The sequence below is a fragment of the Megascapheus bottae genome, chromosome 2 (genome assembly GCF_031878675.1).
Source record: "Megascapheus bottae isolate mThoBot1 chromosome 2, mThoBot2.hap1, whole genome shotgun sequence".
Lineage (NCBI taxonomy): Eukaryota > Metazoa > Chordata > Mammalia > Rodentia > Geomyidae > Megascapheus > Megascapheus bottae.
Window position 1 is genome coordinate 93992323 of NC_143510.1, and position 27405 is coordinate 94019727.

General features: G+C 57.3%; 1 protein-coding gene across 1 annotated transcript; it reads right to left on the bottom strand.

Moving 5' to 3' along the window:
- Positions 1-619: 619 nt before the first annotated feature.
- Kiaa0930 (KIAA0930 ortholog) lies at positions 620-26339 on the bottom strand. Its single transcript, XM_090328877.1, has 10 exons — positions 26111-26339; positions 13348-13499; positions 9890-10018; positions 9732-9809; positions 9359-9460; positions 6444-6584; positions 5878-6069; positions 3723-3885; positions 2067-2225; positions 620-1704 (listed from the first exon to the last, which is right to left on the bottom strand). Exons 1-10 carry the CDS (start codon positions 26322-26324, stop codon positions 1664-1666), a joined length of 1371 nt encoding a protein of 456 aa, XP_090185003.1. The 5' UTR covers positions 26325-26339; the 3' UTR covers positions 620-1663.
- Between the last annotated feature and the right edge of the window lie 1066 nt (positions 26340-27405).

Genomic DNA, 27405 nt, shown 5'->3' on the forward strand with positions numbered 1-27405 from the left:
AACATTATAGAAAGAGTCACTCACTGCAGGCGCCACAAGTTATGATTAGCCAGGCAAATCCACGGCATATTCCCACGCTCCACATCCTCCCATTCCCTCATCTGCCCCCCAGCTTGCTGGGCCTGGCCAGGAGTGCCCAGCCAAGCCTCAGGGCTGGACCTGGCTCCAAGGGCCCCTCTAGGCTTTTCGCTCTGAGACTATGAGGGCCACTGCACTGCCACCCATGTCAGAGCACCGTCCTTCCACATTCCTCCTGAGGCCCCAGCAAGTCCAGGGAGGAGAAGCTCTGGAAGTGGTTCCGGTGCTGGCCACAAGTGGTGATGGCACGGCAGAACAGCTGTGCCCCAGAGCACTCCGCTGGAACGCCCGGGGCAGGGGCCAACTCTGCAGCCTGAAGACACGGTCACATGACCCTGATGGAGCGTGGAGCTGGCACAGCCCCTGGGGCACAGGGCCCCACCCCCTGCTCCCTGCCACAGAGCAGCAGGAAGTAGGCCTCGGAACCCCATCTGAGCTGGAAGGGCTGGGACCCCTCCCCGGCAGCCGCGCACAGGACCCTGGAGACTTCAGTGAGGTAGTGATATCAGCCCCATTTATAGGTGGGCAAACTGAGGCAGGATGAAATGCAATAGCTTGTTTTTAATAACAACATACAAAATCTAGAGAAAGGCCCAAAGCAGTCCCCATTTCTGGAGCCAGCAGAGTGGAAACGGGCGGGCAGGGTCCCGCTCGTCCTCTGCCCACAGGGGACCTCTGCACACACTCCCGGAGCCCTGCAACACAAGGCCCAGCTTCCAGTGGATTCCGCTGAGCGGGGGCCTCGGCTCCTGCCAGCACACTGCAAGGCCAAGGCTCAGTGCTCCTCTGTGCCCAGGCCCAACACACCAGCCAGAAGACACAGGCTGGGGGAAGCGGGAGAGGAAATAACTGGCCCAGAGGGTGGTGCTCCTGCCTAGAGCCTTCCTGGAGAATCCAACCCCAGCCCACATCAGACCCCACAGCACAGGTCCTGCTCCGCCCGCTGCAGGCCTCCGCCTGCCCTCACAATGTGAACTCTGGGGCTCCAGCGGCCGGGGCGGGACTGGAGGTGTGTATTGGCGGTGTTCTTTGGCTGGAAGCAAAAGGCCATTCTGGCAAGTTCGGGGCCTGTGTGCTCAGCTCGAGGCTGATCTGGATCTGGCGTGGGGCGAGGTATTCACAGTCCAGGGCAAAGCCACCAGTCTCCCCACGGCAACCACCAACCGACAGCGACAACGTGGTAACTGGGGGAGGAGGTGGGGCCGACACGTTACAACACCTCCAGCTGCTTCCCGTGAGGCCTGGACAGTCTGACTCGCAGAGGCCTGGTGGGGGGGACGTGAGCCCCTTGTGCTCCCTGCCAGCCTCTTGGTGTCTCTGACCCTCTTTGGGGACAGAAGGCTCTTTGCAAATGGGCTGGGGTGCCGGGGTGGGCACGGGGGCGCAGAGCCAGCAGGGAGGACGACGAGGCACTTCAGTTTGGGCTGGTGTTCATGGAGTTGGCCCAGGCCCCAGGAGTCGCGTGGCCCTGCCTGGCGGTGGCTCTGGCGCTGGCTCGTCACAGAAGACCTCGTGCGGTGGCAGGTAGGCACTTGTCAGCACCCCCAGAGCGGGCAGGGCCGGGGCCCCACAGGCTCTGCACACGCTAGGTCATCAGGATGGGTTTCTGCCGAACTTCCAGGATGTCTAGGGCAGTGGGAGGGAGGCGGGACAAAGAAGCTCAAGCCACCACCGTGCCCCACAGAGCCACAGCCCCCACCCCATTCAAACTCCCCCTACACACACAGGCGGCGGCTGGGGTCACCTGCGAAGAAGCAGAAGAGACCCCGAGGGGAAGGGGAATGCGCAGAGCCCAGCCCTGAAGGCCGGAGTCAGGGCAGCAGGGCTGCCTGAGCCAAGCCAGGAATCATGGTGGCCGGGGGGCGGGAGGGAGCAGCCACGGCTCCAGAAGGGGTGCAGTCCTGGGAACCCAGCCACCCGGACTCAGACAACCCAGAGGGCCTTGGCGACGTGGCCAGGACTCTGCCCCACCATGCCGGCTTCACTACCTGTTAAGATCCGGTGCAGCGGCAAAGTGACATAGGTCAAGTGTGCATAGAGAAGGAAATTCCCGTCCGCTCTGTTCAGCTTCAGCCAGGACCCGACCAGGGACCGCCCCGTGCCCGACAGGGACCGAGACCGCAGGTTGGTTGCATTGTGAAGGTCGGCTGGAGGGGAGAAGGCCAAGTTGGGGGTGGGGGCAGCATAGGAAAGCTTTCACTCCCAGCCAACTCCGCTCTGGTGGTGGCCCAGAGCTCCCTAAGCCTGGCCTGCCACGGACACCCGCACAGCAGGGCCCACCAGCTGCAGGACCTGCGCTCCCCGCTTCTCTGCCCAAGGCTCAGAGTCTGCTGTGGGTCTGCCGGCCTGGTACTGGAACTGGGCCCTGGCAGGAGCAGTGCATGGGCCCAGTGGGCCTGGAATAAGCCAGAGCTGTCACACAGTCCTGCAGCCCCAGGGGCCCTCCCAGGAAGGCAGAGCCAGGAGGCTACCAGTCTGCGGGGGAGGGGGTAGGACTTGGGGGGGTAGGGGCAGAGAGGCCCAAGGCCACATAGAGCAGTCAAGGCTGGAGCCCATGTCTCCCGGCCCCGCTGCTCAGCTTCCCCATCAGGACTCCGGGGTGAGGACGATGGCTGCACCCCCACAGGGGCCCGGCTCAGGCTTGGCCTGTGCAGTAAGTGGGCCCCCACTCTTGCACTTGCTGGGCAAACACACAGCCAGAGTGGCAGCAGGCCGTTCCAGACGCTTGAGTGGGCAGTGCCTCCCTCCCGTGGCTGAGGACTCCCAGCTCACGTGAGAGGCGCTGATGAGAGGCGCTGATGACTGACAGGATGCGGAGAAGGGCGCAGGTGGGCGCAGGGACGGAGGGTCTCAGGGACCCCTGGCAGAGACCTAGGCCACCAGCTGAGGCCAGCGGACATGGGACAGTGCAAGCTCACCAGAGAGCAGAGGCGGGCCAGGCAGCCTGAGGGATGTTCACAGCAGAAAGTTCTAGAGAAAGAACTGGCCCAAGACAGCAGAGAAGGCACAGGACCAGGAAGCCAGAATCGGAGCTCCCGCTGCAAACCGGCTGCAGCCCTCAAAAGCAGCCTTCCTTGATTAGGTGCCAGAAAATTCCAGAGAACTCTGAACCCTGGCGGGGGCAGTGCTGAGTCTGAGGGGCAAGGGCTCGAGGCAGGCCTTCCATGGTCCAGCTGAGCTCTGGCCTAGGCGTGAGCTGGCCATCTAGTGCTTCTGAACGAGTGGCCAAGCCAGAATGAGATGCTGCCAGTCTAGCTCAGAGGTAGGGGGTGGGGAGACAGAGGAGAGGGACAGGGGAGCGGGGGCAAGGGAGAGGGGGGTTAGGGAGGGAGAGAGGTAGCAGAGAAGGGCAGGGGAGAGGGGGGCTGAAGAGAGGGAGAGGGGCAGGGGAGAGGGGCAGAGGAGGGGGGCAGGGGAGAGAGGGAAGGGGAGAGGGCAGAGCGGAGGGGGGCAGGGCGGAGGGGGCAGGGGGAGGGAGGAGGGGCAGAGGAGGGGGCAGGGGAGAGAGGGAAGGGGAGAGGGGCAGAAGAGGGGGGCAGGGGGGGCAGGGGAGAGGGGGGCTGAAGAGAGGGAGAGGGGCAGGGGAGAGGGGCAGAAGAGGGGGGCAGGGGGGAGGGGGCAGGGGGACGGGCCCCTGGCCTCACCTCCACCGCCGTCCTCCCGGAAGAACTCCTCGCTGTCGTTGGCAGAGTGGGACTTCTTCATCTCGGCAATGCGGTTCCGGGGCACCTTTCTCTTGAGGGACGGGGAGAAGAAGGCCGGCCGGTTGTTCCGCTCCGGGGTCGGGGGGGTGCTGAAGGAGGTCACCTGAAACGAGGGGCGCCAGTCACTCGTGCCCCCTCACCCTGGGCTCCGGGCCCAGGCGCTGGGCCACCGAAGCGGCACCACTGAAAGGGCAGAGGTGGCTCCTGCTGACCTCGGTCGGGGACCACGGCCACACACGGGCTGATGGAGGGACTGCACCCCGGTCTTCCGCCCCCCAGGCCACCCCATGTCATTTCTGCCCTGCCCACGAGCCCCGCCCTCCACTTCCAGGCCCTTTTTCGTAAGACTAAATGGTTCTCCCCTCTGGCTGCTCTTTTCCCTTCCGAGCACTTTTGGCTCTGCATCCACTCCGGCCCAGTGGGCACGGAGGGCACCCAGGGTCCCTGCCCTCAGGGAGCTCATGGTCTTCTGGAGGAAGAGAATTAGCAAAGGGCAACTGCAGGCCACATGCTGGCCGCTGAGACAGAGAAAGGGAAGCAGGACACAAGAACACAGAGATAGGGATCCACAGCCCGGGAACGAGGACGGGCTTCCTGGAGAAGGCGCAGCTGGAGCTGGGTCTTGGAGGACGAGTAGGAGTTCGCCAGGTGAAGAAGGGGGGAAGGGCGTTCCAGGAAGAGGGAACTTGGCCCATCTCCTCCCTCCTCCCCATGCAAACAAGAATCGGAGCAGCAAGATGAGCTGGGGCCCCAAGGCCTCCTCGTCACAGCTCCGACCTCCACCAAGATGCCCTGGCTGCCGGGCTCCAGGCCGTCCCTCGAGCCAGGGAAGGTTTTAGAAGATAAAAACAAACACCAGAAACCACAATGCAGTCTGACATGGCCCTCAGAACAGAGAGCGAGGGGCCCGGCACTTCCTCCCCTGGGCCTCCCTGCTCCCTGGGGCATAGCCACCTCACCTTCCCAGCCACACCTGCCCCACAGGGACGAAATGGATGCTTGGGTTGGCCCATGTCACACCTGTGCCACGCAGCAAACAGGGAGTAGCGAGACTCTGCCCGGCCAGGCCGAGGCTGGCACGGCTGCCTGGGGAGCCCCGGGGAGTAGAGAAGGGCCCCCTCTCGGAATGAGCTCGGAAATGGGTGCCTCCAGTACCCCAAGGGGGAGCGGCCGGGCCAGCATGGCGCCCATCTTCCCAAACACTGGCTGACAAAGCAGCATTGGCAGATGAGCACAGAACACAAAACGGTTGACAGAAGAGGACAGAAAACGACCAAACACTACGTGGCCTCGTGGAGACACGCGGGGCTGAAAGCTTGCCGTACCCGCGGGCAGTGGGGCTGGGCTCTGCCTGTGTCCAGGTCCCCTCCCGTCAGCCCCGCGTCCCCCCAGTTCACACTGAGAACGGGGAGGCCCCTGGCTCCCAGAGCCATGTCTCTGGTAGACAAGGACTGGAGGGTACAGCAGCTCCTTTTCCAGTGCTTTCCAGGACCTGCAGCTCTAAGCAGCCCCTTTTCTAAGGAGACAAAACAGCCAGGGGGCAGAGAACCTTGCCCTGCCTGGGTCCTGGGCCTGCAGCCCAGCCCGGTCCAAGCTTCTGGGTTTGAGGTGGCCTGAGCTCAGCTCCCTGCATGGGGATGGAGGGTCCAGGTGGGTGCTGAGCCGGGGAGCCTCATGACGGGGGCGCTGCCTGGCTTTTCAGGTCTGGGGCGGGATGATGACACCTACCCGTGGGGCTGCTGTAACACATACACATCCTGTGAAGCAATGGGCCAGTGTGGCCCCAGGGCCTTGGTGCATTCTGGCCAACTTGGGGGACAGCAGGGAAGCCAGCTCATTGGCCTTGCAGCTGACTCACCAGGGAAGCCCCACACAGCCGTTACGGGTCCACCCTGGCCAGCGCCTGGGCCTGGCTGCTGCAGCTGCTGAGACGCAGCTGTGGGACCTGGGCCAGAGCACCTCCTCCTCCAGACCTCTAGACCTCAGCCTCCACTCCCCCCCACCCCGAGGAGTCCTGCCTCGCCTGGGGCTGTGGGCGGGAGGAGGGAGATGGACCTGAGAGGGTCAGGACCCCCTCCCCTCGCCCTGTCCTTACCCGCTCGTGCATGGGAGAAGCAGGGCTGGAGTCCTCGGTCCCGCAAGGGGACGTGTCCCCAGTGGAAACTCGGCTGACGGCCATCTCCGCGTGGCCCTTGCCCTGGGGCCCCTTCATGCGCACGAACTCCATGTTGTTGTACTTGTAGAAGCCAAATGACATCTTCTGGGCCATGCGCGCGGCCACACTCACCTGTGGCGGGCAGGACACGGTGTGAGTGGCGGTGGGGGCCTTTCCCTTGGGACACAGCAGCCAGAGCGAGCATCCCGAGGCCCCTGGGACCACATGAGCCCAGTGAACCAGGAGGGCTGCCAGTGGCAGGCAGCAGATGCAAGGGACTCGTGGCAGTGAGGAAGCCACTGTGCTACTGGCCGTCACCTCCCAGGGAACTAGGGCCAGGAGGCATGCTCACTTTCCTCACGAGTGAACAGCCTGGAGCTGGGGACAACACAGGATCAAAGGACACGGGGACGTGCGACAGCCCTGGGGGGCAGACCCAGCTGTGGCAGTCCCACGTCAGTGTGGGACAGGACAGCGGGGCCGGGGTGCGGAGCCACTCCACTCACGCGGTTGTCGTACACCTTCTTGAGGGCTTCGTAGCGGATGGAGCCCTGAAAGATGACCCCCTGGAACGTGTTGGTTTTGTCACTGGCCACCAGTTCCACGCACACCATCTCTCCTTCCCCCACGGTCATGTCACTGAACACCTGAGACGGGCACACAGGGAGACAGGGACGGCCAGTGTCCGCAGCCTGAGCTGGCTCTGGGAAAGACCACTCAGAAAGCCCCGTTTTGAGGAGAGACGGTTGTCACAGGGGACCCCATCAAGGGAAAGTCTCATGGCACAGCGAAACTGGAAAGATGGCCTGGGCAGGGGAAAAGACATCTGACATGGGAATAACAAGCAAACTACAAAGGGAGCTGCAGAAACTGAATCCCTAAGGAATCAATAATCCAAGTATAAATGGGCCAAGAAATAGCTACTGCTCAGAAGTAGTAAAAGTGGCCAATAAAACACAAAGAAATGCTTAACATCCCTGGCCATAGGGAAAACGAATATCAAAACAACCCTGAGATCTCATCTTACCTCAGTTAGAACAGCTATGATCAAGAACACAAAGAACCTGGGGCCGGGGGTTTGGCCTAGTGGTAGATTGCTTGCCTCGCATGCATGAAGACCCGGGTTCAACTCCTCGGTACCACATACATAGAAAAAAGCTGGAAGTGGTGCTGAGGCTCAAGTGGTAGAGCTCTAGCCTTGAGAAAGCCCAAGGACAGTGCTCAGGCCCTGAGCTCAAGCCCAGGACTGGCAAAAAAAAAAAAAAAAAAAAAAAAGAATACAAAGAATCGACGCTGCTGGGATGTGGGGAGAAGAAGCTTATTACACTGCCGATGGGAACGTAAAGTAGTGCAACCATTATGGAAGCCAATATGGAAATTCCTCAAAAAAACTAAACAGAACTGCCATTGATCTGGGCAATACACTCTTAGCATTCACCCAGAAGATTACACATCAGGAATTGGTAAAGATACCCACACAACCAGGTTGGTTGCTGCCAAGATCTGGAAATAAATCAGATGCTCTACAATCAAGAAAATGTGGTACGTGGGGCTGAGATGTAGCTCAGGGGCAAAGCGCAATGTTCTGGGTTCAATCCCCGGTACCAAAAAAGAAAATTCCAAAAGACATACAGTTAAAAAAAAAGAAAGAAAAGAAAAGAAAATGTGGTGTGTGTGTGTGTGTGTGTGTGTGTATACTGTAGACTTTTTTTTGACAGTTCTGGAGCTTGAACTCAGAGCCTGGGCAGTGTCCTTGGGCTTTCTCTCAAGGCTAGCACTCTACCACGTGAGCCTCAGCACCATTTCCAGCTTTTCTATGAACATAGTACCGAGAAATCGAACCCAGGTCTTTGTGCATGCTAGGCAAGCACTCTACCACTAGGCCAAACTCCTGGCCATTATGTTGCAGATTTTGTGTGTGTGTGCTTGTGTGCTGATCTAGAGGCTTGAACTCAGGGCCTGAAAGCTGTCCCTGAGCTTATTTGCTCAAGGCTAAGACTCTCCCAACCACTTGTGCACAGCTCCACTTGCAGCTTTTGTGGTAGTTTAGTGGAGATAAGAGTCACAAAAACTTTCCTGCCCAGACTGGTTTCAAACTGTGACCCTCAGAGTTCAGCATCCTGCATAGCCAGGATTATAGGTGTGAGTCACCAGTACCCAGCTTATACATCTTTTATTCATCTATCAGGATAAATTGTATGATGTTATTTACAAGAAAATGGATGGACTTGAAAAAAAATGATGCTAAGTAAGCTTAGCGAGACAAAGGGTGCATATGTTCTCATATGTGAAAGTGTAAACACATATTCAACTGTGTGTGTGTACATATTCAGTTTAACAAAATGAACATTAGGAAACAGAAGCATGTCATGATCTGGAGGGGTGTAAAAGGAAGAGAATAGAAGAACAGAATGAGAAATTGTGGGCAAATACAGTCATAATATTCAGTAAAAAATGGAACTAAGACACAGGGAGAGGGAGAAGGAGTAAGAAAGACGGAGAGGAGAATGATGGAAGGGTCACCGTGATTAAGAGATGTGTCAAATTCAAACTCCACTTGAAGTCTTGTGCCTTCTTTTTTTTTTTTGGCCAGTCCCTGGGCCTTGAACTCAGGGCCTGAGCGCTGTCCTTGGGTTTTCTCAAGGCTAGAGCCCTACCACTTGAGCCACAGCCCCATTTCTGGCTTTTTCTATGTATATGTGGTGCCAAGGAATTGAAACCAGGTCTTCATCCATGCTAGGCAAGCATTCTACTACTAGGCCAAACCCCAGCCCACATTGTGCTTGTTTTTTTAAAACTCCAGTTAAGGGCTAGAACCATAGTCTAGAAGTCAAGTACCTGCCTAGCAAATCCTTGACTTTAAACTCAGGTATAAATAAGTAAGTAAATAAGCAAGAAAACATCTGAGTTGGGTGTGGCGGTGTGTGCTGCCTGTTATACAAGCAGGCTCTCAGTGGAGGGCCAGTCTAGGATACATAATGACACCTTGTCCCCAAAAGCAAACTACAAGATAGGTAAGTAAAAGAACAGTGCTTGAAGGGCCATGAGATCTAGTAGAGACCCTGGAACACACGCCGCTTCTCCTTGGACCCTCCCAGGTGCCCTGTGTGCTCAGAAGCAAGCTCAGGGACCACCTCCGGGGGCCTCGGAAAGGCCGTGAAGGGAGCGGGACAGGCCAGCTTCGCCCATTCATGAAGTCCAGAGCCCCTGTCTGCCGCCCTAGGATTCCACGTGGGCCCAGGTCTGGGGCAGCCCTTACAGCAGTGGCAGTCACTGTTGGAGTTTATGACGCGTTTCCTCACCCAGGACTCCCTGCATCATCCATCAGTCACTACACTTAGTGGACAGGCATGGAAAATGAGGCTTGCCCCAAGCCCAACACTGGCCTTCATCTGGACTCCTCCCTCCCCGCCCAGCTCACCTCCTCGAAGCTGTCGATCATGAAGAAGATGTTAGGGTAACTCATCTTGGACTCTTCCCCTTTGCTGTCCATGGGGTGCTTACTGGGGGATGCAAACACTTGCTGGAAGAAAACAGAGTTGAAGGGCTGAGACAGGCACCCCAAAGCAGGCCCAGAGCCTTCCACAGAGGCCACGGGGCCACGGTGCTGGGAGCCAGCCCAAAGCGGGAGCAGCATTTGGGGTGAGCGGCGTGGTAAGCCAGGACCTCAGGGGGTGAAGGGATTTCTGCGGTGGACTCATGGCCTGGGGGGCAGGGAAGTGGGAAGGAGGAAGGAGGTCTGGCCAGCACAGACCCAGGCAGTGGAGGGCCGGCCACCAGGAGACCGGGCTCACCTGGGACTTCTTCCGGTGGACGTGGATGTCTCCGCCGTCGGCACGTGTACACACCGCACACGTCACCATGTAGTCCAGCTGGAAGAGAGCGCTGGTCAGCGTGCACAGGGGCCGCTATCCAACTGGCCTGTGGACAGCTGGCCCCACCTGGCCTGTACCTTCTGCAGGATGAGATTCAGGCAGACGCTTTCCTCCCAGTCAATGTCGGGGTCTCCCAGGCCGGGGAGCTTCTTGGAGTCCCGCCGGTACACCTCCACTTCCACTTCCACCTCGGGGTCGGCCTCAGCCTGTGGCACAGGACAGGCGCAGGGAGAATGAGGACTTCCCAACTCTCCCACGTTGAGACCCAGAGCTCCTCTCCTTTCCTCTTGAAACCTCACTCTCCTTGTCCGTACGATGGACTGAGAGCAGCTGCCTCCCAAAGTGGTGTGAGGATCAAAGACCACAGACCTCCCACGCGTGCATGTGACAGTGGCGGCAACTACCAAGCTCCCAGGGGGAATCTGGGTGGAGCATTTTACAGACAATTAGTCCTTCTGTCCTGACAACAATCATTGAAACTCACGGAAAATCAAAAGTACATCCACATCCAAGATAAACCAGAGGACCAGGGTAATGAGAAGTCAAACGCAGACTTGGACGCAAGTCACCCTGGCCCGGGCCTCCAGCCCTGGGATGTGGAAAGGCCCAAGAGGGCCCCTCGCAGACGGAGCTTTGAGAAGCGCCAGCCACCTCCTGTTGGGAGGGACCCCGTGGAGGCCCAAGCCTGTGCAGAGCTAAGACGCGAGAAGAGCCACAGACGGCCCGATGGCACATGGGGGCAGCTCCCCCTCCCCCCTGCCCACGCGGCCTGTCTTGGTCCCACTTTGTGGTCCCCTCTGGTTACTTCCTTTCCCCCCAGTACTCATCCCCCGAGGTTCAGAGAATGCAGCCCCAACGAAGCAGCTCTGCACAGGCAGGTGCTGGCTCCACACCTGAAGGAAAGCACACTGGGCAGTGGAAAGAGGAGCTCTCCCTCGCGGAAGTGCAGATGTGCACCCCAAAAGACAGGTCCAAAAACGTGCCGAGCGCCTTGGATGACGTGTGTGCACGGGCGAGTGGCATGCAGCAGCCAGATGGGTCAACGCTGCCATCAGGGTCAAAGGCATCCGTGCCAAAAGAACGGCACCAGTGGGCACACTGCGCGCGTCTGGGGACGTGAACTAAGGCCAGGCACCGCCCACCCAGGGGAGAGAAGCCACCCTGCCCCAAGGAGGAAGGAAGCCTCAGGAGGCGGAGGCCTCAGGTGTGCGGTCATGCTTCGATCTGGTGGTCCTGGTGCTCACGGGAAAAGACGCACCTTCAAGCTGGGTCCCTGTGCAGACGCCTGTCTGCGCGCTCTTTCCTGTGCATCTCACTATCAAGGAAATTCACCAAAAGAAAGCCAAGGGGGAGGAGCAGAGCTGCACCCCTGGGAAGCTGTGTGACCCCACCAGGGCTTCTTGCCATCTCTGAGCTTTAGTGTCCAGTAAGTCTGCACCCAAGACTGCTGACAGGGTCAACAGGAGTGTCCATGGTACACAGCAGGGCATCTGAATGTCTGTGTCCTTCATGGCCAGAGACAAAACAGGCTGCTAGAACAGGGGAGGTTGTGGAAGCAGCAGGGGGACTGAGCAGTGTGCTGTGTGCCTATTTGGACATATCAGGATGAAATCCCCTTGTAAAAGTAATTGGTGCAAATAAGGAACATCTACAAAGTGACGGCCCAGGGCTCCAGGGCCTCTTTCCCCGGAGATCCTGGGGCCGGGTGTGGGGAATTCCATCATCCTATGCCTGCCCATCCATCACCCATCACCCTCCTCTGCTAGGCAGGAATTCTAGCTTTGTTGCCATGGCAACTGGGTACCAGCAGGCAGCCCGGCTGCTGAGGACTCTCCGTGCACAATCTGCCACAACCATGGTGCCCACACCTCACCACTCTGGGCGACTGCTCTTGGCAGGGAGGGCTTCTGGCTTGAGCCAGGGCAGGCCTCTGGCTGTGCCTCCTGATGTCCCCTGCAAGCCCCCCTCCACACTGCAGGCTGACAAACGGGGGAGGATGCCAGCAAGGGCGGGCAGGGCCCTTTGCTGTCCCTGAGCCACCACACGCTGTATCACACAGCCCCAGCCCATGACATGGCCTCAGTCCATGGCCCTTTTCCGTCTGCCTCCAGTCCTCTAGACACACGTGACATGTGTTCACGCTGCCCCACACCCCTGGCCTCCCCATCATCACAGCACTGCTGGCTCTACATGGCCCGTCAGCATCTGTCCACTCTAACAGCCGGGGACCAGCCTGAGCCATCGCTGTGCCTCCAGCACTCCGGGCATGGACTTGGCACGTGGCTCACAGGGCTGTTCCTTCCTCAAGCAGAGTGCTCACCCCTCACCTGCCCGGTCCTCACTCCTCCCTGCCTGGCCTCTGCAGGGCACACACAGGCTGTGAGCGGAGAGCTCTTCCCTCACACAGAATCCGTCTCCACCCCCACAGACCAGACATCTGTGCCCAGTCACAAAGCAAACTGGGGGCCGGGGCTTGTCTCCCAAATGTATGCGCCCAACAGGGAGGGCATGTTGGGCTTCCCGAGGGTACCAAAACAGAAAACGTGAGCCTGGGGGCAGAGCCAACCCACAGCAGAGCAGGCTCACAGCTGTCTCCGAGCTTCAATTGTCTGTGGCACCTGCCAACACTTGCCCAGGGACCCCACTGATTAGGGTTCTCTCACCCTTTAAGTGGGCACCTCCTGCGCTGGCCGCTGACGTGGCTCTACGTGGACTCCACACCCCTTCTGGTCCCAAGTCCAGTTCACAGACCCTGCCTTCCGTGTCTGTTCCTTCTCTCTAGCCAGTGGCTCAAGCCTTCTCAGCGGCCCTAGGCCCGGCTACCTGCAACAGACTCATTCTGCACATGTTCAGGCTCAGGCCCACAACTGGGCTCCTGAACTCACTGCATGGCTCACAGCTAACATGTCCTGGGACACCGGACTTAAAGCCAGACAGGTGGTAAGTCCTAGACTGGTCTCCATGATCCTCTCCGTTTTGTTTTTAGAGGAAAACAAGCCTTTCCCCATGGGCAGCAGAAACTCTCTAGAAACCACTGAAGCTTCTGAAACAGACAAGGAAGCATATGTCGTCTCCTTTCCTAATTCCTGTACGTACTTCAATCGTACGGCTCAAACACCCTTGGTAAATCACTTCCTCTGCTCCCTCAGCTCTCCACTCCAGTCAGCATGAGGAACTTGGCACTGCCTGGTCTGTGGTAAGAGCTGGCTGAAGAAGGCATCATTCTCCACCATCAAACCGGGTCCCTGCTCACAGCCAGGGCAGGCCCTGGGCTCAGGTGAAAACACCTGCACAAACCATCTATTACTAACAGAGACGGGCCGGCCACATGAGAGGAGCCCTAGGCTCGGCCTTCTCCACACGACCCTGGCCCAGGAGGGTCACAGTGAAGCTGCGGCCAAGTACGGTGTGCCCAGCGCATGCCACCACGAGGCAACGTATGTGACACGGAAGATACCCACAGACACGCACAGGACTGTGGGACAGCCCTGTAGGATGCTGGGGCCGGCTCAGGCCGGGCGAGGGGCTCCCCTACCTTCCTCCCTTCAATGCTGCTCTCGGCGCCTGCGTAGGCCCGCTTCCGGCGCACGTAGAAAAGCATGTCGTCCTGCCGGGGAGCCCATTTCTCCATGAAGTACGTGGAGAACATCCATGTCCAGAAGACGATGCGGTCATCCTTGAAGCACCCTGCAGAAGGGAGCCAGAGAAGCATGAGAAACGAAGGCCATCCTGGTCTGGCCCTGACCCCCACCCCCACCCCCACCATTTCTGGTCAAACAGTTGGCAGGGCACTGAGATGTTGAGCCCCTGCTCCTAAGCATCTCGACTTGCACCCATGGAGCATCCAGAAAGGCTTGGGGCTGCCACCGGAAAATCCCATGTCTCCACCCAGCCGCAGATGAGAGCTGGCCTGGCTCACAGCTGAGCCCAGCCAACTACAGCCTGTGAGTGAGTCAGCACCTTCCGTGCAAAAGTAAAATCTAACAGACCGAGAATGCAAATGTGGCTGGCTGCCTGGCAGGGAGCCGAAGGCTGTGCAGCAGTGATCTCCAGGCTGGCACCACCCGGCAGACGTCCCCACCCCCCACCCGCTCCCCCTGGCTTAAAGGGACGGCCACCTTTCACCAGCAGGTCTCAACAGCAGACAAGAACCTCTTGTTGAGACCCACAGACCTCGTCCCAAATGCCCCAGGTCCCCACAGCCACCAGAGGGGGTCCCACTGGATTCTTGCTTTGAGGTCAGACCACGTAGTTCTCGCTGCTCCTCTAACACACCCGCCTTCCAGAATCAGTGGTGAGGGCTTAGAAAGAACAGCCAAGACAGCAAGCACCCCTCCCTGGGTCTCAGGTCCTGGTGGCTACAACCTCTCTAACTGAGCTTTCCAGTCTCCACACTTGTCCTGTTCCCACCTCCCTGCCACAGGGCTAGCAGGTGGCTGGTGGGGGAGGATGCCTGGGGTTTCTCCAGTCCCTGAGTCCAGTGGCCTGCTCACTGGAGCCCCTCCTATAGATAGCACCATGGACAGCTCTAACCCGGGGATCTAGGGGGCAGCAGCCATTAGCCCCTTCTTCATTAAGTAGGTACCTACAATCTGTAAAGTAAGCCACAGACACTGACTAAGGAAACCTAAGGCTGAGCTCCTGACCAAACGATGAAAAGAAAAAGTGGTCTAAGATGGAAAGTATACACTTGGCATGCAGTTCATTCACGCATGAACACTGGATGCACGTCTTTTGAATCTAACGACACCTTCCACGCAGTGCTGGGATAAGACTGGCAAGACCCAGCAGAAAAACAGCTACGACTGCTCTGTGAGCAGGCAAAGCCTGTTCACAAAAGTGAGGGAAAATATTAACCCCACTAGTAACCAAAAATTCTTGCGAAGGACCACATTCTCATTGTTAAGAGGGAAAATTTGGTCTTTAAAAAATACAGCTTAGTGCTTGCCTAGCATGCATGAAGCCTTAGGTTTGATTCCCTGGAACTGTATACACAGAAAAAGCCAGAAATGGTGCTATGGCTCAAGTGGCAGAGCACTAGCCTTGAGTAAAAAGCAGAGTGTCTAAGGACAGTGTCCAGGCTCTGAGTTCAAACCTCAGGACTGGCAAAAAAAAAAAATTACAGCTTATCGGGGTGTTGGTGGCTCACACACATAATCCTAGCTACTTAGAAGGGTGAGATCTGAGAATCGTAGCTCAGGGACAGTGCCAGACTTACGAACAGTGCCAGACCAACAACAAAATTACAGTTTAGGCTAGGCACTGCTGGCTCACACTTGTAATCCTACTCAAGAGGCTGAGATCTGAGGATGGTGGACTGAAGCCAGTCCAGGCAGTAAGACTCTTGCTTCCAATTAATCACAGAAAAAGCCAGAAGTGGTGCTGTGGCTCAAGCGGTAGAGCTCTAGCTTAGAGAAAGCCTAAAGACAGTGCTCAGGCACTAAGTTCAAGCCCCAAGACAGGCAAAAAAAAAAAAAAATTACCCTGAGCACAAAACTCAAGGACAACACACAGGCCCCATGGTCAAGCCCCAGGACTGGCAGACACAAACACAAAAATTTACAGTTTAGGGACTGTGAGTCTTAGGAAGATAAACATATTCTTGCCAGTGACTCCCAATACTAACTCAAGAGAGACTATGTATGTGTCCACACAGAGACGGGGACACAAATGTGCACTTGTTGCATGTAGCACTAACAGACCACAAAAAGGACACTTATTTACAGGCTAAGGACTGAAGCACAGAGGCTGAGTGTTGCCTTGAGTTGAGAAGCATCTGAAATGATCAGTTAACCACAAGTGCTGTGCATACCGACAAGGTGAGTCCACAACAGGTATTCATAAATAATGAGAACCCAGCAAGCTGGGACAGGAGTTCTCAGTGCACCAATGTCCTGGAAGTGTCAGTACTTAAGACTAGTGGGTGGATGACGGCTCACGTGTCTCCTGAGCCCCACAGGACTTAAGGCCTGTCACCCTTTATTCTCTCCCCCCCCCCCCGGTCCTGGGCTTGAACTCTGGGCCTGAGTGCTTTTCCTGAGCTTCTTTCGGGCAAGAGCACACTACCACTTGAGCCACAGCACCACTTCTGGCTTTTTTGAGTAGTTTATTGGAGATAAGAGTCTCACCAAGTTTTCTGCCTGGGCTGGCTTAGATCCTCCATCTCAGATCTTAGTCTCTTGGGTAGCTAGGATTTCAGGTGTGAGCCACCAGCTCCTCCAAACAGCCACATTCTTCCAGGGCCCATCAGGCATGCACAAGCCCAGCTAGGGTTCTTGTAGCTGATTTTTGATGAGGAAACTGAGGCTCCCTGCGTCACCTGCTGAATGGCCTCTCATTCTCCTCAGAGTCCCCAGGAACAGCTCTTCCCTCCCTGGTGACCCCAGGGGTGATTCACAGCAGCCACCTGGCCCCTGAAGTACCCTCAGGGCTTAAGGCGAAATGACACCTGAGTAAAATGTTTTGTGTGTAGGGGTGTGGAGTCCACATCGCAGGAGAACACCCGCCGAGCGTGAATGACTTTCCACAGACAGGATTCCTCAGACACATACTGAAGAGGGAGCACTGGATTGTACCAGGCCCGTCACATAAACACGATCACAGTGGAGACCAAGGAAGCCTCCCACAGACCAGAGTCTAAGAGCAGACCTGACCACATTCTTGACTCTTGGGTAAGACAAGGTTGAGCTTCTTGGCCCTCTGGTTTCCTCATCATAAAATCTGAATGGCTGGCTCCTCCTACAGTTGCTATGGTCTCCAGACCAGGGGCCTGGTGTGAACCACCAAGCTGATGACAACTCAGGGTCTGGGCATGTCCTTGGATTTTTCTCACTTGAGCCACAGTACGAGTTCCAGCTTTTTTTCTGTATATGTGGTACTGAGGAATCGAACCAAGGGTTTTGTGCCTGCTAGGCAAGCACTCTACCACTAGCCACACTCCCAGCTATTTTTTGCTGGTCCTGGGGTTTGAACTCAGGGTCTGAGCACTGTCCTTGGGATTTCTCCAAGGCTAGAGCTCTACCACATGAGCCACTGCACCACTTCCGGCTTTTTCCTATATATGTGGTACCGAGGAATTGAACCTGGGTCTTCGTCCATGCCCTCAACCACTAGGCCAAATTCCCGATCCTGACAACTCAGTTTGAATGGTAAAGGAAAACCATAAGAAAACAAAAACCAGCAGGGAATGGCAATACATGACTTGGAAGGGTAAGGCAAGAGGATCACAAGTTCCAGGTCAGCCTTGATTACATAGTGAGTTTAATGCTAACCTGGGCAATTACAGACAGATGGATAGACAGACAGACAGACAGATCTGCTTAGGATATGCAAAGCAGACTGGGAAGGCTGAGGGAATAGCTGGAGGGGACCAGACTGTTGGGGTCTCTCCAGCTAGCTCAGCACTTCTGACCCTGCCACTTACATGCCCGTCTCCTAATTGTGAATGATACTCATTTGGCTGAGGTTTTTTTTTGTTGTTGTTGTTGTCTGTTTTGTTTTGTTTTTGTGGGTCATGGGGCTTGAACTCGGCCTAGGCTGGGCACTGTCCCTGAGCTCTTCAGCTCAAGGCTACTGCCCTACCCTTGAGCCAAGCCCCTCTTCCCATTTTCTAGAGGTTAATTGGAGATTAGAGCCTCAGGTCCTTTTGTGCCTAGGCTGGCTTTGAACCTTGATCCTCAGATCTCAGCCTCCTGAGTAGCCAGGATGACAGGCGTGAGCCACTGCACCAGCTCTGAGGCTGAGTTTTAACTCAGTGTTGGTATCATCTGCTCATTACTAGGGTTATCTTGGAGGCAGAGAAGGGAAGAGAGGAGTCTCGGGTTTTCCATTATCAGTCTTCTCATAATTACTGAATTGTGTGCCCTGAGCACGTTTACTTATTCAGAAAAGAATCAAAATATTTTTTTAACAGCAATGTAATTAGAATGCCTAGGGAGCAAGCATGCTGGGCTGTGCCATCACCATCATGGTCTCTCTCTGCGGCAGCCTGGCCATGGCACTGCCGAGCCTGTGCCCATCCCGGGGATGCCTGGGCCAGGACCTCCTGAGCAGGCTCTCAGTCAGCAGCAGGCTCTGCTCAGCTGACTCCTCCTCCCAAGGCAGGCAGGCTCCGGAGGCCTCCCGCATGGGGCCTGGCAGGTTGAATAGGCCTCTGTGCCCCTCAATGGGCCTTTCATCTCCCCAGCTCAGGGCTGAGGGCCATCTTCCAGGCACAGCAGACAAGCTGCCCTGAGGAGCCCCTGGGGGGATGGAGAACTGGTCAGTCAGGTCCCCACGTGAACAATCTCCAGGGCTTGGTCAAGCCAAGAGCCACATGGGGTTTGGAGGCAAGATGAGGCCAAATCTAAACGCTGCCCGATCTGGGGCCTTCTTCAGGAAAGAGTCCAGGCTCCTTTACCACATGAGCCAGGCTCTCCAGAGGGCTCCCGTGTCTTCTCGGTGCTCAGCCTTGGTCCCTCTTCCCTGATAAAGCACTCCTGAGCGGCCACCGCACCTGTCCCAAGGAGGCAGCCATCTGTCATCCCCTTCTGAGGACCTGTCCCCACCACGCTCCCCAAACTGGGCCCTCCCGCCTGCCTGAGCCCTTTTGAGGTGTACACACTGAAAGCCACTTTGCCTTCTCTGGTCTTCATTTACCTGGTAAGGAAACTGTCTAAAGTCACGGGAGGGTCTCCATCCTCGGGCAGGTGGGCCCCACGACAGGCAGCCAGAGAATGCAGGTCAAGTGTGCACAGGACTGCACACTCACACCACCACCGTGCCCCTGCTTACCACAAATCAGCACCCACAAGAACCCTGCTTTCAATACAGTGGAAAACCCTCAGGGCCCTGTCATCGCCCTATTATAGCCCTCTGCAAATCAGGGAAACTGAGTCCTGGAGCCCATGTTACCCAGTTCATGACTGGCACTAGGATTTCAATGTCCTGGCCTGCTCTGTGCCAGGCACAGAGGTCTGTTTCAGGGGATGACAGCTTCCACTTGGGCAACCCACCAGGTCACAGGTCCCACAGAGCCACCCCATAACCATGAGTAGCACCACAGCTCCCAGACTATCTCAAGCTGTGGCTACATCCCCAGGCCTGGCTTTCGAGCTGAGGCTCAAAGTCCCATGCGTGAGTTCACCAGAATCCCAAGTTACTCACTCTCAGCTTTTCCCCAAAAATTGCCTCCACGGTTCGAGGGGCTACTGCTTGTTCTGATTCATTCTTCAGATTTCCACAGTAGCCAGGAGTCATGAGCTAGCCAAGCCAGAGCCCACACCTCCCCCTTCTACCTCACCCCCCCACCCATCCTCCACTCACCTGCCACACACAAGGCAAGTCCCAGAACCCCAGAACCCACCCTCTTCTCCAGCCGGCTCCCTGGACCAGCGCCAAGGCCAGGACCTTGGCTGGGAACTGGCCTCATGCGTGTATGCAATCACATATTTCTCCTTATCTCTCCCCGTGCCCTCACAGCACCAGGCTCTAGGCTTGGAGTTGGGCACAATGCCAGGCCGACCCGATGACAATGAGCCTATGTCTTGTCTGTGCAGTGCCCAATACCGACCCAATGACAACGAGCCTATGTCTTATCTGTGCAGTGCCCAATACAAGCTCACTGAAGGCCGCAGGGCTCACCCCATGTGAGCCCTTCCCATGCGCACCCAAAGCCTTACTAGGCAAGAGTCCGAGGCACCATCCAGCCTGGACAGACTCTAAAGGCAAAGAAAACTGGAGAATGTTCTTTCTCATGTACTAGCCCAGAGACAGAGGCATCAATTGTGTCTCCTCAGAGGAGGGGGTGCCTTTGAGTGTGGGAATGGACAAGCACGCTCCAAGTCCTGGAGATTTCATTCCCAAGCCCACTGCTGCTGGTCTAAGCAAGTGCCTTGGCCCCTCTGCGCCTCACCGGCGGCACATGCCAACAGGGTGACAACTCCTCCCAGCTGCCATCAGGTGAGACAGGAACACAAGGTAGGGTTGTTCCACTCAGGGAAAGGAGCAGCAACCTGAGAAATGCTGAGGGAAATTGCCCAGACTCAGAGCCTCCACACTGCAGCCCCTCAGTGATGGAGGCCTCATCCTCTCAGCTGCAGCAATGGCAGGAGGAGAGGAAGTGGAGGAGGAGGAGGGGGTGGCTGAGCCCCAGCTGCTCTGGCCCCAGCTGATTCATCCCACCAGGAGTGCTTCACGGAAAAGACTCCCAGAAGCCTGCAGGGTGGGAGAACTCTAGAATCCAGGAGTGCCTTCTAGCAGGTGAGGCACTCAAAGCTGAGATCTACTGCTCACCCAAGCATGAATACCCAGGGTGCACTGCAGGGGTCAGAGGCGGTGAGTGGCAGCTTGTGTGGAGGGGCTGAGTGGAGTTGTGTGTCTCCCTCTGCGTTGTCCTCCTCACTGGTGTCCCTGTCCCAGGAACTGCACAGCTGTAAGGTCCCTGGGCAATCAGCCTGCGGTTAACAGGGCTCTCGCAAGTTGATTTATAACAATGAAAAACTGGATCCAAGCTAAGTGTCCAACAAGATGAAATGAAGTAAATTATGACACATCCTTTAGTCATGTTAAATAATGTTTACAGTCTGAAAAACATGAAAAATGGTTTAGGAATTTTAAGTAAAAAGTATGATTAAAATTTAATGTACAGAATATCAAGTATTCTTGAGAAAGGCTTTGAAGAGATTCATGGACAAGATTGTGTGTGCGTGTGTGCGTGACTGCCGGGCTTGAACTCGAGGCCTGGCACCATCTTTTAGTTTTTTGTGCTCAAGGCTAATACTATGCCACTTGAGCTAGAGCTTCACTGGTCAACTGGAGATACGAGTGTCATATACCTTCCTGCCTCGGCTAGCAAAATAAAATAAAATAAAATGAAGAGTCTCACAGACTTTCCTGTCTGAACTGGCTTTGAATCCTGATCCTCAGATCTCAGCCTCCTGAGTAGCTAAGATTACAATCATGAGCCACTGGCGCCTGGCTTGTTAACTTTTTTTTTTTTTTTTGCCAGTCCTGGGCTTGAGCTCAGGGCCTGAGCACTGTCCTCGGACTTTTCTCAAGGCTAGAGCTCGACCACTTGAGCCTCAGCACTACTTCTGGCTTTTTGCTACGTATGTGGTACCGAGGAATCGAACCTGGGTCTTCGTGCATGCTAGGCAAGCACTTTAACCACTAGGCCAAACTCCCGGCCTTGTTAACTTTTTTAATTGGATGGAATGTTCAGGGGAGGAATCCAAAGGTATACCTCCTCTGAACAACTAAAGTACTGTTTATCAAAGTGAAGCCCAGGATGTGGAAACATGTGTGTGTTTTTGGTTGGGGGAGGGAAGGGGAGGCCCAGGAATGGAGAATGGAAGGGTCTGCAAATGTAGTCATGATGTAAAAAATGAAGTATGTAACTTGAGGAAAAGGAAAATGGAAGAGAACAACGGCAGGGTGACACTGACCAAGATGTACTGCACTTATCACCTGACTTACAGAACTGCAACCTCTTTGTACAACTACTTAATAATAATAATAAACAAACACGTGTTCTGCTTGGAGTTTTCTCAATGGCCTGGTGCTCACACTCACAAGCCAGCCCCACTGGAGGGTGTCACAGAGGGCCCCTGGTCAGACTAAAAGCTGGAGAGGGAAATGACTCACCCAAGCCACAAAGCTGGGCAGAGCATGCTCATCACTCGCTCAGCGTGCCAAGACAGCTGACTGCGGAGACAGCCCTTCCACGCCGACTCCCACTTCTTTCCAGAGTGAGGTCGAGTCCTCAGATGCCCTAGGCACAGGGCTCTAGACCCCAGGACCGGAAGAGGCTGGAACACACAGACCTCCAAATAGGCTCAGGAATTGAAACTGGCCCTGCTACCACACCAAAGGCCGCACTTCCTTCCCACAGTGCGGCTCCAAACAGCTCTGACTGCAGTGGGTGGGAGAAAGAGAACAGGAGACACAGCCACCAGGGACCCAGGGAACGGTGGGAGAATGTCCCCAGGGACTGCAGCCACACAGCAAAAGCCACACGGAGCGGCTCGGCATGGCCCCCTGAACTTGAGCACACACAGCTGTACGTGCAGACGCTGGGGCAGATGGAAGAGCAGCAGCCAGGACTGCGCCGACGCTGCCAGAGCCTGCGCTGAGCAGGTGCCTGCCATGGCTCATTCACAACCATTCCCCAGAGAGTCCCCAGAGAGTCCGTGTCTTCTTTACAGAGAGGACACGGCGGTCTGAAGGCTGCGGCACTAACCAGGCCTCACAACCTTCCTTTCCAGCCACAACTCCCACTGAATCCCCTGCCCAGTAAAACCAGAGCTCGCCGAGGGTGCCCATGGCACAGGGGTGGGCAGCACAGGGGCCGGGGTCACCGGCAGGCGGTCCTCCTTCTGCCTCTGACAGGTCTAGAATCTCAGGCATCCCCTCTTTGTGGCCTTAAGAGAGCCATGATCCTCTGTCGTTATTTTCCTGTACAATAGGGTAATGCCAGAGTCTCCCCTCATGGCAGAAGAGCTACAGGAATATTGCAGGTACAGGCAGCTGGCCCAGGGCTGGGCTACAGAGCTGTCCGTGCTAATAGCCGCCCAAGTCACACCTGCAATGCTTACTGACCCACAGCCCTAAATACCACCACTCCAGCCGCAAGTGCCACAGTCCTCCAAGCCCTGCAAGCCTCTGCCCCTCCCTCCAGGCAGGTCCTGCCCATAGGCCACACCAGTCACAGTACAGGTGCCCCAGTGCCCAGTGACCCCTTGGGTCAGTTGGGTGCTCATATCTCTACTGGGCTCTTCTCTGATCCACTGCTGCCAGGAAGCCAAGAGCCTGGAACTGGCCAAACCACAAGAATCCTGAGGGCAAGTCTGCCTGCAGAACCTAGACACCAACCACCCCAGACTCAGAATCTGCCCTTCCACCCTGCGGTGAGGGCACCGTGCTGCCCTCCAAACCTGCATGTACCCAGGCATGACCACAGCAGACACAGGGTGGACAGAGCAGCGGGGCATGGGATGGCTCTTTTAGAACCCACATAGGGTTGAGAGGCACCCCCCCTCAAAAAGACATCTATCAGTCCCTAGTACTAACAAAAAATGGGGGGCCTTCCCACATGGTTTGTCTGAGTTGACATTAGCGCTCTAGAGAAGCTGCTAACCCCGGCAGACTGTGGCCATCTGCATGGCACATCTGGGCACAGAACCAGTTGACTCAGCCACCTGGAGAAGCCACCTCAGCCAGAACCACACGCAACATCAAAACACTTGTTGGGGTGGATAACAGTCATCTCTGCACCTGGCTTCAAAGGGTGTGCCATGAGGGGTGGGCAGTACATGGGCCAGGATCACCGGCAGGTAGCTCCCCCTTCTGCCTCTGACAGGCCTAGAATCTCAGGCATCCCCTCTTTGTGGCCTTAAGAGAGCCATGATCCTCTGTTGTTATTTTCCAGTAAAACAGGGTAGTGCCAGAGTCTCCCCTCACCGCAGCAGAGCTACAGAACTGCCATCCTGCAAAGCAGGGATCAAAGACAGCTCCACTGGGCACAGAGCGCAATGCTCAAAAAATGCTGCTGCTGCAGAGAGAGACCACTGGGGAAAGAATTCAAGTCAGGTTTGTATCCACAAGACGCCTTTCATCACAAGCCACGCAGTGAGCCCGGTGTGAGGAGGGCTGGAGCTTTGTTCTACCTCATAGACATGGACTCCAAAGGCGCCATCCATACCTTCAAAGAAACCTCAGAGGAGGAAAACCACCCCCAGAAAAGACCCAGCATGGTTCTAAGCAATCTAAGCTTTAATTAAATACCACCACCAAAATCCAGAAGACCTCAATTCACCCATAATTGGCTGGAGGTGTTTCTTAGTGGTACAGTAAGGCTCTGGGATTAATCTAATACACTAATCCAACACTAATACACACACACACACATACACATATTCATTCATTCATAAATCTAACAAGTTTCTACAGCTATGGAGTGGGGATGACAAAGTGCAACGGAAGGGGAAAAGATAGAACAAATTATAATCCTGACCCACAGGCTGCTGGGTTAACTGCTTACATGATCGGGAACATGAGCTCTGATCATTCTAGGTTCTGTGTTCATGCCCTGACCTGGCTTTCTGCACACATCCTGCCCCTTCCAAACATCAGATTTCTTTTGTAAAAAACAAAACAACAGTGTAGGCCAGGAGTTTGGCCAGTGGTAGAGTGCTTGCTTAGCATGCACAAAGACATGGGTTCAATTCCTCGTACCACATGTATAGAAAAAAGCCAGAAGCGGTGCTGTGGCTCAAGTGGTAGAGCTCTAGCCTTGAGAAAAAAAACCCAAGGACAGTGCTCAGGTCTTGAGCCTAAAGCCCAGGACTGGCAAAAAAAAAAAACAAAAACAAGGGGTGGGGAGTTTGGCTTAGTGGTAGAGTGCTTGCCTAGCATGCACAAAGACACGGGTTCCATTCCTCGGTACCACATACCTAGAAAAGAAAAAGCCAGAAGTGGTGCTGAGGCTTAACTGGTAGAGCTGTAGCCTTGAGAAAGTCCAAGGACAGCGCTCAGGCCCTGAGCTCAAGCACAAGACTGACAAAAAACAAAAAACAAAACAAAAAAACAGTGTGGCACAGATGCATCTGCAATTCCAATTATTCAGGAGGCAGAGATCAGAAGACTGCAGTCCAAGGCCAGGTCTAGCAAAGAGCTGTCAAGTTCCCATCTCGCCAATAAGCTGGACATGATGGTCTATGCCTCTTGTTCCATGGACATAGGAAGTTATGGGAACGAGGATCACAGTCTGAGACCCCGCCTGAAAAAGAGCTAAGAAGTGAAAAGGGGCTGGGTGCCAGAGTACCTGCCTAGCAAGCATAAGGCCCTCAGTTCAAACCCCATCATCACCACCCCAAAATGGGGGTGGGAGTATTGGGGCGAGCGTCCTAGCGGGACAGAGCGCTTGCCTAGCATTGCCTGCTCTCATGTCAGGTGCTGCCCCGCTGCTCTTGGGGGATGGCCCTGCAATCTCCTTAGGAGCAGGGGTGTCTAAGAGGAGAGAAGATGCCCACAGCCAAGGCCACTATAAGACAGTGAGGAGCAGGAGGGGTGTATGCTCGGAGGAGTGCAGAGGAGCAGCTTGGAGCTGCTAAGCACACACAACTGAGGAATGTGTGGCAGATGGTCCCCCAGACCCCTTCCCAATTCAGATATTCTGTGCCAGGTGGGCTGCCAGAATGGCACACAGTAGGTGCCCATCTCATGCTTTCTGAATACACTAATGAGGGTCCGCAGTATTTCAGCAGGGACAAAGCCACTGAACCTAGGAGGTGCTCCTCTCCCCTGCGCCTGCTAGCCGGGGAGCACTTCATGCAGGGCAGGCTGGACTGGGAACTGCTACAGAGACTTCAGATTCATTTCCCTTCCTCCTCCTGTCTCCAGGGTGTGGCCTACGAGGGGTCTGGAGTGCCCGAGGCAGCCATGTCTCGGTGGCTGTGTGACCTTATGGCGGGATGAATGCCTTTGGGACCGGTGTCCCTAAAGGTGAATGAACCTGCAAAGTTGTCCCAGCCTGGGAAATCCCCAGCTCACGCGGGGAGGATGACCGCACGGAATGAAGTCATCCACAGGGCGAAGAAGGGAGGGGTGCTTTCGTGGGGACAATGACAAATCAGAGCCTACGGGGGAGGGGGCGCCTCCTCCCACCCACCCTTCACAGATTGCCGCAGGCAGAGCCAGGCTGGGAGACCCCACCCGCACCCGCACACCCGGGCCTTCCCAAACAACGAGGGCCCCCACACCCGCCGGGCAGATGCGCCCCTCGGAGCTCCCGAGGGCACAATCACACCCAGGCCGGCGGCGAGCCCCGCCCTCGCGCCCACTGGGCGCCATCGGGGGCCGACGGTCAACAGGTTCCTGGCCGGCGCCCGCGGGAGGACAAAGGGTTCCAGGGATCCCTTCCGCGAGCGGAGCCGAGCCCTCCACGCAGAGGGGTCCCCGGTGTCCCCGATCTCCCGCCCACACGCGGGCCCCAGACGTTCTCGGAGAAGGAAGGAGACTTGCAGAACCGCGAAGAGGAAGAGGGGGACCGGACAACATCCGGAGGGGCAGACACCGAATGGCCGGCGAGCATGGAAATCAGAGCCCAGCGACACGACACGGACCCGGGCCGGGCCGGGCACAGGCGGAGGGCAGCGCGCCGACGAGGACGGGCGACAGCCGGGAACGCGGGGCACCACGGCAGGGGCACGCGGAGGTGGACACGCAGGGTGGCAGATACGCGGAGGTGGACAAACGGGACCCAGACACGCAGGCCGCGGGAGGGAGGCCGGCCCGCCCCCCGCCCCCCGCCCGACACTCACCCAGGCCGCAGACCTCGCGGCGCAGGTGGAGGCGGCTGCGCTCCTCCGCTATGGCGCGCAGCATGTGCTGCAGCGAGCGCTCCTCCGCGTCGGCGCCGCCCGCCAGCTCCGGAGACGCCGTGGCCGCGGCGGGGAGGCCGGGCAACCCGGCCCGGATCCCCGCGGGCGCGGACGCGGAGGCGCAGGCCCGGCCCGGCGGCCGCGCGGAGGCCATGCCGGGCCCCGGCTCATCGCCCGCGCCTCGCCCGCGGGGGCCCCCGGCGCGCCCCGCCGCCTCGGCCCCGCCGCCGCCCGCCGAGAGCACCAGTGAAGCCACAATCCTCCCTAGTGTGCGTTGTCGCCGTCGTCGCCGCCCGCGGAGTCCAGCTGGGGGGAGGAGAGCGCACTGCGCGCCGCCGCCGCCGCCCGCGCGCTCTCGCCGCCGTCCGGGCCCCGCCCACGGCACGCAAGGCCCCGCCCCGCACCCAGACCCCGCCCTGGCCTCCAAGCCCCGCCCTCACCTTCTGGACTCCGCCTCCAGCTCGCCCCGCCCTAGCCCCGCCCCCGGCCCCGCAGGCCCCGCCCCTAACCCGGCTTCCTCCGCTCCAAGCCCGTCCCGGCCCCGCCTCCCCCAACGCCCCGCCCCGGCCCCGCCCACTTCCTCGGTCGCCTGTCTCGGGGCTCCGCTAACTCCCAGCCCCGCAGCCCGGCCCCGGGCGCGGCCTGCTGACCTCCGCCCCTCGTCCAGGCGTCCACCATCCCAGGCCCCACCTCCAAGGCCCCCGCCGCCCCTCCTCGCCGCCGCTGCGGGCTCCGCTTCCTTCTGGAAGTCGCCTCCCCAGGGTGTGCTGGCCCCTGGCCCCAGGCCTCCTGGGACGCTGACACCCCTGCCGCAGGCCCCGGCCCGCGATGGAGCCCCAGCGCCCGCCCCTGGGCACTGGACGACCCCTCCCTGCCCTTCCCAGCTCCTGTGTTTGCTAGCTAGGAGGAGGCCCTGGGGTGGGAAGGCCAGCCGGGCGTGGGGCCCCATACGGAGGAGGCCAGTGGGGCGGACACCCGCGCGTGCGCCGAGAGGAGGCTCTCCGGGCCAGGAGTCAGCCCGGAGGTGGGCATTTCCCAGGTCGGGATTCGAGCCGCCCATCTGAACCAGATCCGTCTCCAGTGTCCACCCTCGTGGCCACAGTCACTACAAAACTGTCCCCTCGCCTCCCCCTGCGTCTAGGGCTTTTCTCCACACCCTAAAACTTTCTGAGTAACTTCCACTAACCATCTCACCTGTGTGCAGCCTTGCTTTCCATCCTCTTTCCCTGCTTCAT

Bases quoted from the DNA above. Each gene is read 5' to 3' on its own strand.
- Kiaa0930 (XM_090328877.1), bottom strand. From the start codon at position 26,324: ATGGCCTCCGCGCGGCCGCCGGGCCGGGCCTGCGCCTCCGCGTCCGCG. The intron at 9,810-9,889 runs GTACAGGCCAGG...GCTCTCTTCCAG, and splicing joins TGAATCTCATCCTGCAGAAG to CTGGACTACATGGTGACGTG. The intron at 9,461-9,731 runs GTGAGCCCGGTC...GTTTTCTTCCAG, and splicing joins TCCACCGGAAGAAGTCCCAG to CAAGTGTTTGCATCCCCCAG.